The sequence below is a fragment of the Hordeum vulgare genome, chromosome 7H (genome assembly GCF_904849725.1).
Source record: "Hordeum vulgare subsp. vulgare chromosome 7H, MorexV3_pseudomolecules_assembly, whole genome shotgun sequence".
NCBI lineage: Eukaryota > Viridiplantae > Streptophyta > Magnoliopsida > Poales > Poaceae > Hordeum > Hordeum vulgare.
In genome coordinates, this window is record NC_058524.1 from 623,545,025 (window position 1) to 623,563,611 (window position 18,587).

The 18,587-nt window shown below is 42.3% G+C and overlaps 1 protein-coding gene across 1 annotated transcript; it reads left to right on the forward strand.

Moving 5' to 3' along the window:
• The first annotated feature begins 14,237 nt into the window (after nucleotides 1-14,237).
• On the forward strand, nucleotides 14,238-17,855 carry LOC123409600 (putative disease resistance protein At1g50180). Its single transcript, XM_045102456.1, has 3 exons — nucleotides 14,238-15,801; nucleotides 15,891-16,918; nucleotides 17,838-17,855. The coding sequence occupies exons 1-3, from the start codon at nucleotides 14,238-14,240 to the stop codon at nucleotides 17,853-17,855; spliced, it is 2,610 nt and encodes an 869-aa protein (XP_044958391.1).
• Nucleotides 17,856-18,587: the final 732 nt, after the last annotated feature.

Genomic DNA, 18,587 nt, shown 5'->3' on the forward strand with positions numbered 1-18,587 from the left:
TTTTACTTCCAGATTCTCTATGCCCAATCCCCCCTGGTCTTTGGGTCTGCATATCATATCCCAACGCGCTAATCGGTATTTCTTCTTCTTATCATCACTTTGCCAAAAGAAACGAGATCTGTAAAAATCTAGTCTTTTCCGTACCCCTACCGGTACCTCAAAGAAAGACAATAGAAACACATGGGTAGGCTTGTTAACACATAATTTATTAATACAAGCCTTCCTGCATAGGACATAAGCTTACCCTCACTAGTAGAAAACGGGCCTTTGGCCGGGACCCTTTAGTCCCGGCCTGCCTCTGGGCCGGGACTAAAGGCCCGGCCACATCGCCCCAATTCTCAATGCCTCCCTCGAGGCTTTAGTCCCGGCTCGTAAGGAGCCTTTAGTCCCGGTTCGTGTCCCAAACCGGGACTAAAGGGCTACGCGGTGGGCAGTGGTGGTGGCAACCGTTCGTATCCCCCTTTAGTCCCGGTTGGTGGCTCAACCCGGGACTGAAGGCCTAACACGTGGCCTTCCGTAGTGGTGGCAACCGTTGGTATACCTCTTTAGTCCCGGTTGGTGGCTCAACCCGGGACTAAAGGCCCAAACGGTTTGCATCCCGCGTCGTTTCGGGTGATGAAAAGCACGAACCGAAGCAGAGTCGCCATTTCTCTGTTTCTTCTCCTCTCCCGCTCTCGCTCTCTGTTCTTCTCCTCTCTTCTTCCCTTCTCTTCTTCCACCATGCCAACTCGCTTTGAAGAGGTGCTCGCACATGGCACGACCATGCTCGATGTCGTGTACACGAACGAGAGTAGGGAGATGCCGTTTTTTCTTGAACAGTTGAAGGAACAATGGCTTGACGCCACAATGGATCATGAGAAGTTCTTGGGGCTTGATCTGGAGTACACGGCCGATCAACGCGGTGTTGCCGTCATCCAACTATGCTTCGCACACCATGTCTTGATCTTCCAATGGGCGAGGTAAGTTTTGAGGCTTTCTTTGATCCAAGATAATGACATTGTAAGTTTATTTGTTTCAATCATAGTTGGTTCCCTTCAAATAGTTGTAGTGAAACAATTTTGATTAGTTGAAGGGGAACACAATCTAATTGGAATAGTGTTCCATAATCTGAAAAATTGTATTAGAATCAACTAGTGTTTAATATGTTCCATTGGAATCATAGTTGGTTCCCTTCAAATAGTTGTAGTGAAACAATTTTGATTAGTTGAAGGTGAACACAATCTGATTGGAATAGTGTTCCATAATCTGAAAAATCGTATTAGAATCAACTAGTGTTTAATATGTTCCATTGGAATCATAGTTGGTTCGCTTCAAATAGTTGTAGTGAAACAATTTTCATTAGTTGAAGGGAACACAATCTGATTGGAATAGTGTTCCACAATCTGAAAAATCTGATTGGTTCAATATGTTCCATTGAAATCATAGTTGTAGTGATACAATTTTATGAGGTGTTCTTTGATCCAAGGTTATGAAAATTGCATATAGCTAGTGATCTCTCTAGGTTCCATTGGATAGCAATATGATATGTCATAGTCATGAAAATTGCATATAGCTAGTGATCTCTCTAGGTTCCATTGGATAGCTATAGTGATCTCTCTAGGTTCCATTGCATATGTTCTATTTGAATCCTAAAGATAATTTTCTCTTTAGTTGTAGTGAAACATGTTTCCTTATTGCAGCAGTATGTAACATTTGTTCCATTTTAATTTGTTTCTGTTGCAGAAGTGACAAGCATTGTCCAGAACTCATGGACTTCATTCGCAGCGGCATCACTTTTGCTACCGTTGACATAAGGAACGACATCCTGAAGATGAGGTACAGCTTCGGTATTGAGATACCAACTGGTTGCCTCATTGATCTCCAAACGGTATTTAGGCTTCGACATGTCAGGACTTCGATGGCTCATATGGCAGTTGCCTTGATCGACGAGGAATATGGTGATATGAAGACCAATTTCCCAAAGTCTCAGCACAAACTTTGGGAGAAGGCCCCACTTGATCGTATCAACATTGAGTATGCAGCAAAAGATGCATACGTTTCATACGAGTTGTACCGCAAGATTCGAGTCGTCAACTATGGACAGTGTCACCTCGAGGAAGGTGTGTTGGGGAACGTCGCATGGGAAACAAAAATTTTCCTACGCGCACGAAGACCTATCATGGTGATGTCCATCTACGAGAGGGGATGAGTGATCTATGTACCCTTGTAGACCGTACAGCAGAAGCGTTAGAGAACGCGGTTGATGTAGTGGAACGTCCTCACGTCCCTAGATCCGCCCCACGAACAATCCCGCGATCAGTCCCACGATCTAGTACCGAATGGACGGCACCTCCGCGTTCAGCACACGTACAGCTCGACGATGATCTCGGCCTTCTTGATCCAGCAAGAGAGACGGAGAGGTAGAAGAGTTCTCCGGCAGCGTGACGGCGCTCCGGAGGTTGGTGATGACCTTGTCTCAGTAGGGCTCCGCCCGAGCTCCGTAGAAACGTGATCTAGAGGAAAAACCGTGGAGGTATGTGGTCGGGCTGCCGTGGAAAAGTCGTCTCAAATCAGCCCCAATACCTCCGTATATATAGGTGGGAGGGAGGGGACCTTGCCTTGGGGCTCAAGGATCCCCAAGGGGGTCGGCCGAGTCCAAGGGGGGAAGGCTCCCCCCCCCCAAACCGAGTTGGACTTGGTTTGGTGGGTGGGAGTCCTTCCCTTCCTTCCCACCTCCTTTTTTTTTCTTTCTCTTTGATTTTCCTTTGTATGGCTCATAGGGCCCTTTTTGGGCTGTCCCACCAGCCCACTAAGGGCTGGTGCGCCACCCTCATGGCCTATGGGCTTCCCCGGGGTGGGTTGCCCCCCCGGTGAACTCCCGGAACCCATTCGTCATTCGTGGTACATTCCCGGTAACTCCGAAAACCTTTCGGTAATCAAATGAGGTCATCCTATATATCAATCTTCGTTTCCGGACCATTCCGGAAACCCTCGTGATGTCCGTGATCTCATCCGGGACTCCGAACAACATTTGGTAACCAACCATATAACTCAAATATGCATAAAACAACGTCGAACCTTAAGTGTGCAGACCCTGCGGGTTCGAGAACTATGTAGACATGACCCGAGAGACTCGTCGGTCAATATCCAACAGCGGGACCTGGATGCCCATACTGGATCCTACATATTCTACGAAGATCTTATCGTTTGAACCTCAGTGCCAAGGATTCATATAATCCCGTATGTCATTCCCTTTGTCCTTCGGTATGTTACTTGCCCGAGATTCGATCGTCAGTATCCGTATACCTATTTCAATCTTGTTTACCGGCAAGTCTCTTTACTCGTTCCGTAATACAAGATCCCGCAACTTACACTAAGTTACATTGCTTGCAAGGCTTGTGTGTGATGTTGTATTACCGAGTGGGCCCCGAGATACCTCTCCGTCACACGGAGTGACAAATCCTAGTCTTGATCCATACTAACTCAACTAACACCTTCGGAGATACCTGTAGAGCATCTTTATAGTCACCCAGTTACGTTGCGACGTTTGATACACATAAAGCATTCCTCCGATGTCAGTGAGTTATATGATCTCATGGTCATAGGAATAAATACTTGACACGCAGAAAACAGTAACAACAAAATGACACGATCAACATGCTACGTCTATTAGTTTGGGTCTAGTCCATCACGTGATTCTCCTAATGACGTGATCCAGTTATCAAGCAACAACACCTTGTTCATAATCTGAAGACACTGAGTATCTTTGATCAACCGGCTAGCCAACTAGAGGCTTGCTAGGGACGGTGTTTTGTCTATGTATCCATACATGTAAATGAGTCTTCATTCAATACAATTATAGCATGGATAATAAACGATTATATTGATACAGGAATTATAGTAATAACTATATTTATTATTGCCTCTAGGGCATAATTCCAACAAGGTGGACATTCTGATTCAGACGAGTAGTGTTCTCAACGTCGAACACTTGTATATATATCTATGGTAGCTATTATTATGTACTGTTTGGACTAGTATCATGTACTGCTTGGACCAATTTATATATGTCTAGTTTCTGTTTGTGCCATTATAGTTTCCAAATTTGAATGGTTTAGCCCTTTCTAACTTCATTTGCTACTTTTGAATGGTTTAGCCCTTTCTAACTTCATGGTATCATGCATTTCGACCACATATATATACAAACGATGATAGCATGCCAAATTCTCAAATATGCAAAAAGAATTTTTAATAAACATAGTTTTTAATTGAAAATAACAAAATAGATAATAGTTTGGATAGTCAAAATAATTACTTTTGAAAATAGAATTTTTTTTGCATTATTTATTCAATTTCAAACACTTTTCATTATCATAGTTTTGCCAAATTCTCAAATATGCAAAAAGAATTTTTAATAAACATAGTTTTTAATTGAAAATAACAAAATAGATAATAGTTTGGATAGTCAAAATTATTAATTTAGAAAATAGAAAATAGTTTTGCATTATTTATTCAATTTCAAACACTTTTCATTATCATAGTTTTGTTAAATTCTCAAATATGCAAAAAGAATTTTTAATAAACATAGTTTTTAATTGAAAATAACAAAATAGATAATAGTTTGGATAGTCAAAATTATTAATTATGAAAATAGAAAATAGTTTTGCATTATTTATTCAATTTCAAACACTTTTCATTATCATAGTTTTGTCAAATTCTCAAATATGCAAAAAGAATTTTTAATAAACATAGTTTTTAATTGAAAATAACAAAATAGATAATAGTTTGGATAGTCAAAATTATTAATTATGAAAATAGAAAATAGTTTTGCATTATTTATTCAATTTCAAACACTTTTCATTATCATAATTTTGTCAAATTCTCAAATATGCAAAAAGAATTTTTAATAAACATAGTTTTTCATTGAAAATAACAAAATAGATAATATTTTGGATAGTCAAAATTATTAATTATGAAAATAGAAAAAAATGAAACTATATTCGAAATCATAGAGAAAATTCAATCTAAATTTCTGAATTTAGATTGAATTTTCTCTATAATTTTGAATATAGTTTCAATTTTCAGTGAGTTTAGGCCCATAAGCCTGCTTTAGAGAGGAGCTCGATGGAGAAGCTGCGACGGGGCTTATAAACAAGTGTTAGTCCCCCTCGCTGGACGAGGTGGGACTAAACTTATCGTGCAGCCGAGGAGGGGCTTTAGTCCCGGGTGGAGCCACGCCCCGGGAGTAAATACCCCTTTTCGGCAGGCGAGGAGGCGGGAAATGAGGGGCTTTAGTCCCGGGCTGTGGCTCCACCCGGGACTAAAGGGGGTCTTTAGTCCCTGTTCGAGCCACGCACCGGGACTAAAGATCCACCTATATAAGCGGGACTTCGAAAAATTCCAACCCAAATCGTCCATTTATCTTCTTCTTCCTCTCGTTCTCCTGCCCGGCGCGGCACAACGACGAACTCGACGACGCCGTCAGGCTGCCCGCCGTCCTGCTCGCCGCCGCCTGCCGTCCTCCTCGCCGTCGCCGTCGTCCTCCTCGCCGCGCGCCGTCGACACCTCCGGCCGGTAAGCCCCCCGCCCCCCCCCCCCCCCGCCCCCTCCTCCCCAACACTCCGGCCAGTAGAAGAAAAGAAGAAAAAGGAGAAGAAAAGAAGAAAAAGGAGAAGAAAAGGAGAAGAAAAGAAGAGGAGGAGAGGAGAAGAAGAGGAAAAATAGAAGAAGAGGAGAAGTAGAAGAAGAGAATAAGAAGAGGAGGAGAAGAAAAGAAGAAAAAGGGAAGGAGAAGAAAAGAAGAAAAAGGAGAAGAAAAGAAGAAAAATGAGAAGAAAATAAGAAAAAGGAGAAGAAAATAAGAAAAAGGAGAAGAAAAGAAGAAAAAGGGAAGAAAGGAAGAAAAAGGAGAAGAAAGGAAGAAAAAGGAGAAGAAAGGAAGAAAAAGGAGAAGAAACGAAGAAAAAGGAGAAGAAAAGAAGAAAAAGAAAAAGATTTTTTTGTCATTTAATTCCTATTGTTATTAGGTTTGTGCTAGATTATTAGGGTTAGTAATATTTAAAATTAGGTTAGGGTTACAAGAACAAGAAATATGAACAAAAATAAGAAAATAAGATTAGGAAAAATGAAAATAAGAAGAGGAGGAGAAGAAAATAAGAAAAAGGAGAATAAGAAGAGGAGGAGAGGAGAAGAAGAGGAAAAATAGAAGAAGAGGAGAAGTAGAAGAAGAGAAAAAATTAGAAGAGGAGGAGAGGAGAAGTAGAAGAAGAGAAGAGGAGAAGTACTACAAGAAGAGGATAAGTAGAAGTAGAAGAAGAAGTAGAAGAAGAGGAGAAATAGAAGAAGAGGAAAAATTAGTTTAGGGTTACAAGAAGAAGAAATATATTTTTTTGTCATTTAATTTTGCTATTGTATAGTGTATATGCTTAAGTGTTAATAGTTTTTCTTAGATTATTGCTTAATTTTGCTATTGTATATGCTTAAGTGTTAATAGTTTAATTTTGCTATTGTATATGCTTAAGTGTTAATAGTTTATTTTTAGCAAGAAAATTAATAGAACTAGTTTATTTTTTTAGTTCATTTTACGATGCCTATCCCGCATCCTCGTCGTCGACTCGGCGGAGGACACCTGCTTGATCAGAGGGGCCCTGTCCGGGACTGGGCTCCGCCCGGCTGGTATTGGGAGGTGCTACCTTCCGGGGGGCGTAGGTTGGTGAGGAGCCAGCCCGTCGTTGACCCGATCCTTGTTTGGTGGCGGTCGCGTGGGCCAGTGAGGGTGCCGAGGCTTTCGGACACCGCGGAGGTGGTACGTCACCGTGTCAGCGAGGAGGATGAGCACGTCCGTCACTACATGGTTGCGGTGGAGGGCAGGTTCGAGCATACCTGGCAGGTTCTTCGGGGATCTCACTGGAGCTATGATCCTGTGATGGTTCCTTCTCTTTGGGTGTCCACCGCCCGCGCCGATACCTATCGGGCGCTACGGTTCTAGATGTATCAGTGATGCTATATGTATGATAGTATTCGAGGAGTATTAGTGATAATATTCGACGATGTACGGACAAAAGAGATGATGTATTTGCTTATAATTGAATGCATGCTAATTTGAATACTACTTTATTTTACGATTTGGTTTTTCTTATTGAATGCTCAAATTGGAAAAGTACTCCTACTTTGAATACTATGCAGAAATCTAGGAGTCCCGGGTGGAGCCACGGCCCGGGACTAAAGTTGTTTTGGAACAGAGTTCTTGATAGAATAATTCTTTTTTTGTACAAAGGTTAAGAGAATCCGTTTTTTGCAAAACTATGGATCCACATATCAGGAACCTCGAAGAGGAAGAACTTCTCGAAGATATAATCAAAGACGGCCCCGACGTTGAACCAGCTGAATCTCCGTCGTCATATCTAAACCCCGACATTGGAATGGAGGTCGAGCGACACGAAGATGAAGCCGATGGGGCAGGAGATAGGTCCAATGACGGAGAAGGTGATAGCTCCACTGATGGAGAAGCCGGTGAAGAAATAATAAAGTCCGACGAGGTATACATATGAAGTTCGACAATCACTTGTAATATGTGAAAAATATTGGAGATAGCTCTATATTGTATACATATACATTCATTTGACGAATGTTTCTCCCTCTTAGGCCTCCACATCGAGCAAAACTACGAAACGAGGCCCGACTAGAAAGTTGGATGCACGGACGCATTACACCTTTGAGGTGATATTGCCTACGGGCGAACCCAAGGTTCCTAAGAATGCTGCTGACACATTCAAGAAGCAATGCGGAGTTCTCGTTAGGGATCACGTCCCGATCAGCGTTCGGGAGTGGAACAAGCGCAAAGGGGCAGCCGATAGTGACTATGTTGCCGAAAGGTACAAAGATAATCTTTGGAATGATCTCATGTCACATTTCAACCTGCCAGAATGTGAGAATGAAGACGCCGCAGACAAACTGAGGGCCAAAGTCAAGCAGTGGACTCTAAAGAAGATGGCCGAACTGTTCCGTAGCTGGAAGAAGAAGCTATGGAAAAACCATCTGAAGACAAAGAAAGTGCCAGTATTCGAGGGGTATCTAGCCAAGCAAGCGAATCACTGGAAGGCATTTCAAGAGTACAAGGAGTCAGAAGATGCCCAGGCATTATCAGAAAAGAACAAGATAAATGCCGACAAGAAGAAATATCACCACAAGTTGGGGCCAGGGGCTATGAGACTGCCATCCCAAAGTGGGATAAGAAAGAGCAAGATCTGCTAGATAAAGGCATCGTACCTAAACCACTCCGTGATGAGTGGGAATTGAGAGCAAGAAATTGGTTCCTTGCGCATGGTGGGTCGTACGACGAAAAAACAGGGGACCTCATCTGCAGTGACGGTCTTAGGATAACCAGGGAGAATGGGAAAAAGGATAGTGAAAGAAATTAAGGAGGGAAAAAGAAAGTTCACTGCAGATAGAGAGAAAGATTTGCTCACACTGGTCCTCGGCAATGACGAACATGGAGGACGAACGCGAGGCTTCAGTCCTTCTTACCCGTGGTGGCTTGGGTTTGTCAGAGACCAAGACACTTACAGAAGCCGAGAGAGAGCAAAGAAGCAGCAGCAGGATGAGGAGAATGACAAGTTCAACCAGTTGCTTGCCAGGATTAACGAGCAACAGAAGCAGATTGATGAGCTTAGAGGAATAGCGCGCCAGGAAGATCCTGCACTTGATATTACCGACGCCCCATCTAAGCGGAAAAGCAGCATGGCTGAATCTGAGGCCCCGCCCGACGATGCACGAAGAATGATAGAGGGCGGTCCTGGCTACCCCGTGGATGGAATCAAGGAGTCAACATCATGTGAAATCCATGAGAAATTCAAGAACATATCCATGAAGGTGGCCGTCGGACAAGCTTTACCTTCTGGCCCTGATGCACGCTGGCATGGTCGTGAGATTCCAGCTGGCTTTGCTAAAGTCGGGGTGGATGAAATCATGACGGGGTTTCATGATATGGAGCTCAACATAGCTGGACCCGAAGATGAGAGGACACTCGGAGAAGTACTGGGTGGAGTCATCCTATGGGACAAGAACTACATCAAGCTTCCAGGCTCGGCCCCAAGGACAACACCGCCTTCGAGTCGTCGTAGGTCACCTACACCTCCATTACCTCCAAGCCCTCCACATGACGTCGGCCAGCACAACACGAGTCCATCTCGATCACCGCCGCCAGACTTGGGTCGTCCATCTCCGCCGTCGCCCGCACAGGATACTAAGCGGAAGCGTGCCACCAAGGACGCTCCGCCGACGATTCCTAAGCGACGGAGCCCCCCAAAGCGCAAACGGTCGCCCCTCCCAAAGGTACCTCATGCTAATCTTCCTATCAGACCTTATGATCGTACCCCTGAGGAAAACACCAGGATAGCAAAGGAACATCATGATGCGCAGATGAAAAAGAAGGAACCCGAGCCCCGCCCGGAATACACCGAGAAGAAAATAGCATGGGCAAAAGACTTCATAATCCTTCCATCACAGTATGACTTACACCATAAGCCTGATGACTATACACACACATTGCAGAAGGAAGTGAAAAAGAGCAGATCACGTGCAAGTGCAAGTGGGAGCAAATCAAGTTCAACTACAAGCAAGAAAAAATCAGACGTTCCTCAGCTTGGACAACAGGCCAAACAGTCGATCCCACCCCTCAAGGTGTTAACCGAGAATGTTCCCCCTCCGGTGCAGGGGCAAGCTTTTGAAAGAGCAAAGGAGTTGGCGGCTGAATGTGGTATCTCGGTTGGAGATTTGCTAGCTTCCCAAGACGACAAAATACCCAAGGCTGTGGTAGCCCCTAAGCCACAGTTTGTCATGGGAGAGCCTTTGGTCAGCAAAGATGATCTCCCAACAAATATGTGTTACTTGCATCAATGGTACTTAAGTGAATCAAAGAATGGGAGAACGATGATCGTGCTGAGTGTCCCACGGGAGTACTACGGCCGCCCCGAAGAAATCCATATCGACTTTGATGAACTCTTCCATATGTACAATGGCGATGCCCTCGACAAATCGCTTATGAGTTGCTATTGTCTGTAAGTTTTTCAATTCGTTGTCTACATATAACTTGTTTAGTTATTTCAATTCATTGTCTATATATAACTTGTACTCTATTATGCAGAATGAAGATTCTGGATTGTAAAAGTAAGAACATCCTAAATATTGGGTTTATTGACCCATATAAAATACATATAGCGACGCTAACTGATAAACCCAAGGAGACGGAGGAAAACCTTCTAAGGTTTCTAATAGATCAAAATTTCTGTGACCACATACTGTTTCCATACAACTTCAGGTGAGGGTCTTTACTCTGTTGTGTCCATTCACTTATAAGTGTAATTGATAAGTTACTGACACACACACACACACACACACACACACACATATATATATATATATATACATGTGCAGCTTCCATTGGATTCTGTTGGACATTCAAATTGATAAGGGAAGAGTTGATGCCTTCGACCCATTATCAAGACCCTTGGAATAGTTCCAAAGCCAGCAGGACATACTCCAAGGGTAATTTCAATCATTCTTGCGCTCTATCGGTCTCTTTCGATGATTTTCTGATATATCAATTAATGAAAAACTTAGCAAATCATTATCCTTGTCGGGCAGGGTTTGGAAGCGGTTCAAGTGCGTGACTCCCGGTAACTTTCCTGAGAAGCTGGCCTTTAGAGCGGCTCAGGTAAGTAGTAGTATGATATACTTCTATTAACTTTCAATACATTTATGATGCTAGATTATTATTTTGATTATATATATTCTATTCTCGTAAAGTGCGACCAGCAGCCACGGGGAACGCATCTATGCGGATACTATGTTTGCGAGACCATTCGCACGTTTACCTCTGAGCTCAAGGATCACAGATTCGACGTAAGCAATGAACATTCACACCTCTATTTTTACCCGTCATTCTTTGTTATCATGATTGATATTCATATTCATCTCCTCTTCTTATATAGCACACGACCATGAGGACGAAGATCCTACCAGAGCAACGCGCGATTGCTGTTGCAGAGGAGCTTGCGGGATTTCTGAGGACGGAAGCTATAGATGACAAATGACGATTTAGTGTAGCTAGGGGCCATTACTGATGTTCGTCCATGTAATCGAATAGACGGGCTCTAGTCCCGATAATTCAGATCTCCATATAATTATATATATATGCTCGCTTGTAAGATAAGTTAATCTTATATATATATGCATAATTATTTCTATTTAAATTATATGAAAACTAATTCCCGAACATCAAACGAGGCATCACGTTAATCTCCCGAACACCTAAACCCTAAAACCCCAAAACCCAAAAATAATTTCATTCAAAAAAAACCCAAAAATAAGCAAAATCTGAAAATCTTTAGTCCCGGTCCGTGTAACGAACCGGGACTAAAGGGCCTGCCCCTGGGGCGCTACGAGGCGCCCACGTGGAGTACCTTTAGTCCCGGATTGTAACAGGGCCGGGACTAAAGGTTAGGCCTTTAGTCCCGTCCCTTTAGTCCCGGTTGGTGAACCGGGACTAAAGCCCCTTACGGGCCGGGGCTAAAGGCCCCGTCCCCACTAGTGCCTTCCAGCAACTTAATTTCTTTTGAAATCGTTCTTCAATACATTTCCATTCTTTAATTGTTAATCGCCTGTGATGAATAGGAATACCAAGATAGTTAAATGGAAGTGATCCCGTTTGACATGCAAATAACTGTTTATAAGCATCCTGCTCTTCTTTTGCTATACCAAAACATATGAGCTCGCTTTTGTTAAAGTTTATTTTCAACCATGACAGTTGTTCAAATAAACACACATTGTCATCATCAATCACTACTCCATCTCGATGCTCCAATCTTCATAGTCAGGAATGAAGGACCCAAGCTTCTTGAAAGGATTCAGGTCCAGACGCTGAGCGAGTAGCAGCTCTTGGACATTCTCCCGCCTCATTGGCCCATGGAAGAACATCCCTCCTTGTTCGACGACATGCTTCATGATCACCTATGCAAGTTCACACTCGATGTGATAAAACTCAGCTCGGATTCGATGATCCGGTGTGCTTCCTATGCTCGTGGCTCAGTTGATAATCTCGGCATCGCCGGAATTAGCTGACATGCGAATGCGTTGTCTATCCCTTTTGTACTCAATCATGTGATGCATGAGGTAAAATTCATCAGCCTTACTATCGTTCGGTTGATGGATGCAGCAGAAGTCGGTCTTATGGACGAAAGCCGACGCTTTATTCTTGTACTTTTTCATCTGGATATATCCACCAGTAAGGCCAAAGGTTAAAATGGCACTATCGATAACACTCTTTATGTGCGTATAATTGTCACATCAACTCGAACTGGTCAAATAAATCATGTGTCTTCACCGAGCAACTGGTTCTATCTCTTCACTACTTTACTTTATGTTTTGTATTGTAAAGCTTTTGCTTGCTCCATTGTGCGAAGACTATGCTTGAAGATATTGTTCATCATGTTGTTTTTTGTCTTCCAGTTTGTAGTATTTAAGGTTGTATGTTTGTATGTTGGCCTGTTCTACATATACTGCTACCTTGTATGCCTGCATAGTGTACTGTTCACTCTATTTCGTATTGCTTCACATTAGTTTACTGTTCACTCTATTTCGTATTGCTTCACATTAGTTTTGCTTCCGCATATTCGAAGACACTCCACATTGAATTAGTATTAGAGCCTGGTGCTCCATTTATCTTTGTGATTTGGTTTAACCACCAAGAGTTTAGCAATATCTAGTATAGAAAACCTTAAGGTCTCCACCAAGTGTCCTGTCTTTGATGGCAGTGATTATCCTTACTAAATCAGAAGATCGAAAATGCTAGTTATCGACTAGAGAGAGGGGTGAATGGAAGACATTTATGAATATCTTTGAAGGAGCTGAAGCTAAGCAGAAGCAAACAATTTCGAGACTAGAGTAAAGATCGCTGATCCGACTTCTCCGCGTCTACAAGTAGATGTGTCACTCATTGGAGGTTTAGCATATTTTATAGGCAAAGACCGTGACTCATTCACAACTCACAGGTCATCTTCTTATATATCGAATATAACTCTAAGAGGTGGGTTCTTGAAGTGCCAAATCACATGCTTGCTTTCTCTCGGCTCTAAGCCATTCACACTCTAGATGTCGGTTTTACAACACTATATATCATCAATGATTGATGCTATTATACACTTTGTGAATCAACTAAACGAGCTACAGATCAACATATATAGTTAACAAATTACGTCATATTATTATGTTCCCCAACTGCCCAGGATTATCAGTCGATTCAGTCCTTACAAAAATGCCAACTTGACATGACACAAAGTTAGTTTACAGGTTGGACCATGACTATTGAGATCGGGGACTAAGCTAGTGTCTGACAGAAGTGGTATGCATGTACGTCAGGGAAAGCTAGCTCCCAAGCCTCGCCGTGCCACCGAGAGCTCATGGTACCCTCCCTTGGCGACCCTACCGCCGGCCGTCTCCACAATCCGCACCAGCCGTCGCAAGGTTGCACATGGTACCCCCCCTTAAGCGGAGAAGACAGCAGGGCGCACTACCCTCAGTGAGTCTCTCGGCCTCTCCAGTTCCCTGCACGCTACAAGTGCTTGATCACTTCTGGTTCTCACTAAGGTTTTATTACTCGAAAAGGTGCGATAGCACCCGGGAGTCTAGGCACCCGGTTATCACCCCAGTTCGTCTAGGCACTCTTTTACCGTTTATTTTGGACGGGACCAAAAAACGCTTTCCGAAAAATCTCAGAATTTTCAGACTTTTTCGCCAAAATTTCCGAATGAGTTGTGAGTTCAAGAAAAAAATATAGCGCTAAAATATATTAATTGAACATATTTCATACACGAAGTACTTCCTGTTCTAGTGGTGAGCACCCCTCATCTCCATTAGAAGGGTGCTCGTTTGGGTCAGCCAATATCTCGTGACGCCGAGAAGATAGGTTGCACTTACACCCCATACGGCAAGGCCAAGAGCTATGTGGTGATAATATATTCATACAAGCTCTATTTGACATGATTTGGTCATTGAAAATTTCCGGTAACTGGTCGGTTACCGGAAATTCTCTCTGAAAAGAAAAACCTGGTTCTCACTTCTTCGCCCATATACAGGTAAGCCACAAACATGATTAGTGCTAGTGGAGCTGGAAGCCAAAGGGAAGCAACAAACAGGACATTCATTTTTGTCGTGCCTGATCAAGCACTCCATCTTTGAGTGAAGAGAAGAGGCAAGAAGCAATGGGGGAGGCCGCTGTTAGAATTGTTCTTGCGAACATGAATGATCTAGCCATTCATGAGACCAGATTCTTATGTGGAGTTACCCTTGAAGTGGCATTCTTAAAAGATGAGCTGATGCGGCTCCAGGCCTACCTCAAAGACGCTGACACCAAATGGCGCTCAGGAAATGCAAGAGTTGCAATCTGGAGGAGTCAGATCAGGGACACATCATATGAGGCCGAGAATGTCATTGAAGCGGCAGATTACATGGAGAAAAGAAACAGGCTCAAGAAAGGATTCATGGGTGCCATTTCAAGGTACGCTAGTTTACCGAGTGACTTGGTTACTCTTCATAAGATCGGTATTGAAATCCAACGTGTAAGAAGGAAGCTCAGTGAGATATTTCAAAGTGCGGACCGTTTGAAAATTGTTATGGATAGTACTACTGTGGTTGAGGATGAGTCTCCACAAGATTTCAGCCTCGTCCACCAATACTACGAAGATGATGTTGTCATGGTTGGTTTTCAGGATGAGCACAAACAAATAGTGGATAAGCTAGTTGACAATGAGAAAATGCTTAGTGTTGTCGCTATAGTTGCCATGGGTGGAGCAGGAAAAACAACACTCGCTAGAAAAGTTTACACTTCCTCTAGAATCAAAGAACACTTTGAGATACTTGCGTGGGTGACTGTATCTCAAACATTCAAGGGCATTGATTTGCTCAAGGATATTCTGAAACAAGTTGTCGAGGACAGAGATGAGCCCACATCGATTGATCAAATGAATGAGTATGAGGTGAGAAAGAAGATGAGTGATTTACTGTTGCAAAAAAGATATTTAGTAGCCCTGGATGATGTGTGGGAAGCAAATACATGGAAGCAAATGAATAAAACAGTTCAGGCCTTTCCAGATGTTTATAATGGTAGTAGAATACTATTAACCACGAGGAAGAACAATGTTTCAAACCATATTAAAATGCGAACTATTGTTCATGCTCTACAAGGCTTAGATGAAGAGCAAAGTTGGAAACTGTTTAGTAGCAAAGCTTTGCCATCATATAGAAGATATGCCACCAGTGATTTGGATGACTTTGAACAAGTAGGGAAAAAGATTGCAAAGAAATGTGAAGGACTCCCGCTTGCACTTACAGTTTTGGGTGGTCATCTTTCAAAGAATTTCAATACACAAGCGTGGTCCAATTTATTATTGGGTTGGCCATTAACTGACAGCATGCAAATGATGCGTGAATTAATATATCGCAGCTACAAGGACCTACCGAATCATTACTTAAGATCTTGTTTCATTTATCTTGCTGCTTTTCCCGAGGATTATGTAATATCTGTGCCGGTTCTTATTGATTTATGGATAGCTGAAAACTTCATTCCACATAAACCAAATCATATACTAGAAGAAACAGCACATGAGTATGTAACTGAGTTGGCTCAAAGAAATTTGGTCCAAGTTGTTCACAGAAGCAGTGTACATGGATGGATTGAGAAAATAAGGATTCATGATATCTTGCGTAACTGGTGCATAGAGGAAGCGAGACAAGATGGTTTTCTTGATGTCATCGATAAAACTACAGGCCAGGCTCCTTTCCGTCTTTGTTGTTTTTATATATATGTAGAATATGTGCTGTTTTTTCTCATGTGTGGGTGTTCCTTAAAAATACAGGTCAAACTGGTGCATCATCAGCTGAAATCATGATACCTCATCGTTCTTGTTTTCAAACTCTGAGTGGCCAGATTGTACCTGCAACACCTAAAGTTCGAACCGTGCTTGGATTTGGACTCTCCTCAGCCTCTCTACCTAAGCTAAGATTCCTGAGAGTTCTTCACATTGAAAACTCAAGCCTAAAGGATTTATATATGATAATAGATGGGTGCATCCACTTAAGATGCCTGAGGTTGAGAAAATGCAAACACGTGAAACTCCCATCTTCAATTGGAAATCTTCTTTACTTGCAGACTATAGATCTAAGAGGTACGACATTTAACTCAGTAGTGCCATATTCTCTCTGGGATATCCCAACTCTAAGGCATGTTTATCTGAGTGATGAATTTTCTCCACCACCACCTACAATGAGGGTGCATCAACAGCAGCAGAAAGAAATCCGTACCTTTGAGTTAATACTTACATCTGTTGGCACAAAATTCCGCTATCGTGACATGGCCATCTACCTGGGACAGATGAAGCAACTGACAACCTTCTCCTTGATAATGGAACCCATATCCGCGGAGATTATTAGCATATTTGCAAACATGCCTCACCTGGTTGATATTTATCTCGTCAAATTTTGTGTGATAAATAAGTTGTCTGCTGAATTCCCACAAAGCCTACGCCGTCTTGTTGTAGAAGCTGATGCCATTACAGAAGACCCAATGCCGGTCATAGAGAAGCTTCCGTGTCTTGTGGTGTTGGAGCTGAGTGGATACAAAGGCCATACCATGTGTTGCTCTGCCCAAGGGTTCTCTCGGCTACAAGAGTTAGCACTTACTGCATTTTCCACTGCGGAGTGGAAGATAGAGGTTGGGTCAATGCCAAAGCTCTCCCGCATGACACTTCGGTACTGCGAATGTATGAGCAGGCTCCCACAAGGGTTGCTGCACCTTCCAAACCTCGGTTACCTAAAACTGGAGCATATGCCCCAGATTGCTGAAGATGACAACATGCTGAGGGCGCTGATGCAGAAAGGATGTGAGGTACGCACCTAATTAATCCCTCTATTCCAAAATAATTGAAGTTCTAGGTTTGTCCTAAGTCAAACTTGCTTTAAGTTTGACCAAGTCTATATGAAAATATATTAACGTCAAGAAAAACAAATTATTCTCATAATATTCTTTATGAAATATAATTGTGTACTCTGTGTATTTGATGATGTATATCTTAGCAATTTTCTTAGTGTTTAACTTAGAACAAAGTTAGCACTCCATTTATTTTGGAACGGAGGAAGTACCTACTTAGCTTGGTCTTTTTCTCTTAGTCCGGCTTTCGTTCCTTTAATGTACTGGCTGCAAAGTATGATATATCTGTCTGGTGTATGTCCACAAATTTCCTAATTAATTAGTTTAAAATATACTCCCTCCGTCTCGAAATGTAAGATGTTTCTTGACACTATGTAAGATGTTTTTTGACACTATCAAAACATCTTGCATTTTGAGACAGAGGGTGTAAAGGTCATAGATTGAAATTAAAGATGCCGTCTTGCAGCATGCATGTTTGAACTACAATTGTGTCTTTGATCTCCATCGATGTCCATCTTACACTGCAACAAACGAATACTATATGCTTGCTCCAGAACAATTCATGTTAATTAGGTTCAGGATCAACTTAGCGTATGGATTGTGCTCATTTAAGTTAGAATTGTTCGGTTCAAATTTTCAAGGAAATGCATTATAGAAATATCGAAAAGTTCAGTAAATTTGGTAGATACAAAATTGTTTTTGCATCTCAACATTTCATAATATATTCAACTAAAGTAAAGACACAATTAAATCAGGGGCCGAATTCAGTGAACTCTGATTGAATGAATTTCGGATATTTGTTAAATTTCGGTTATTCCTACGAGGTCCAAGATCTTCTGCTAGCAAAATTTTAATTTTCATGCGCTTTTTGGTGCAGGTGAAATGGAATCGTTGACCATAATAGTACATGATATTTATGATGATAATTCTCCCCATATTCACGAGGGACTTATTCGAAAAAGTTTGAAGAATATTCTTGCTCTTGAAGAATATTACGCATGTCTAGGACGGTTTGCCAAGGGGAATGTAATCCCAGTTTGTAACAAAAATGCTTCGTCCTGGAGACCATGCGGTGACTGAGTATGTACGTTACCTTTTTTCTTTCAGATTTGTACCGTGGCTTGACTTGTGCGTTCATGCACTATGAATACAGGGGTGACCCTACACCCTCCATGAACAGTGAATGCAAAAAGAATTTAAAAAATCAAAAAGATCTGGAACTATGGGGTATCAATGTGATCAAGCATTTGGTGTTCTTACCAAATTGCAGCTACAAGTAACATTCGAGGAGCCCTCACCAAGAAAAACAAAATCAATGTAAGGGCACCCCGGAGCTGTCACGACTTTCTCTATACACCAAATGCTCATCCACTACTGAAATTTCACTCTATGCTGAGTGTCACGGACACTTGGTGAAGGGCCACAAAACTCGACAAAGACTTTGCCGAGAATTGACAAACAAAACTTTGTCAAGAGTTGTCCATCAGTGACTGTATAAACAGTTTGCCAAAAGCTAAAGGAAGACTCTCGGTAAAGTAAAGAAACTTCATGGACCCGGGACAGAGAGGACCGTTGACACATGGCACATGTTTGCCGAGAGCCTGGGTAAGGTACTCGCAAACAACAA

What these genes read in the sequence shown, in the direction of transcription:
- LOC123409600 (XM_045102456.1), top strand. Translation starts at nt 14,238, where the DNA reads ATGGGGGAGGCCGCTGTTAGAATTGTTCTTGCGAACATGAATGATCTA. An exon ending in TGTCATCGATAAAACTACAG is followed by an intron (nt 15,802 to 15,890) that starts GCCAGGCTCCTT and finishes TTAAAAATACAG; the next exon opens with GTCAAACTGGTGCATCATCA.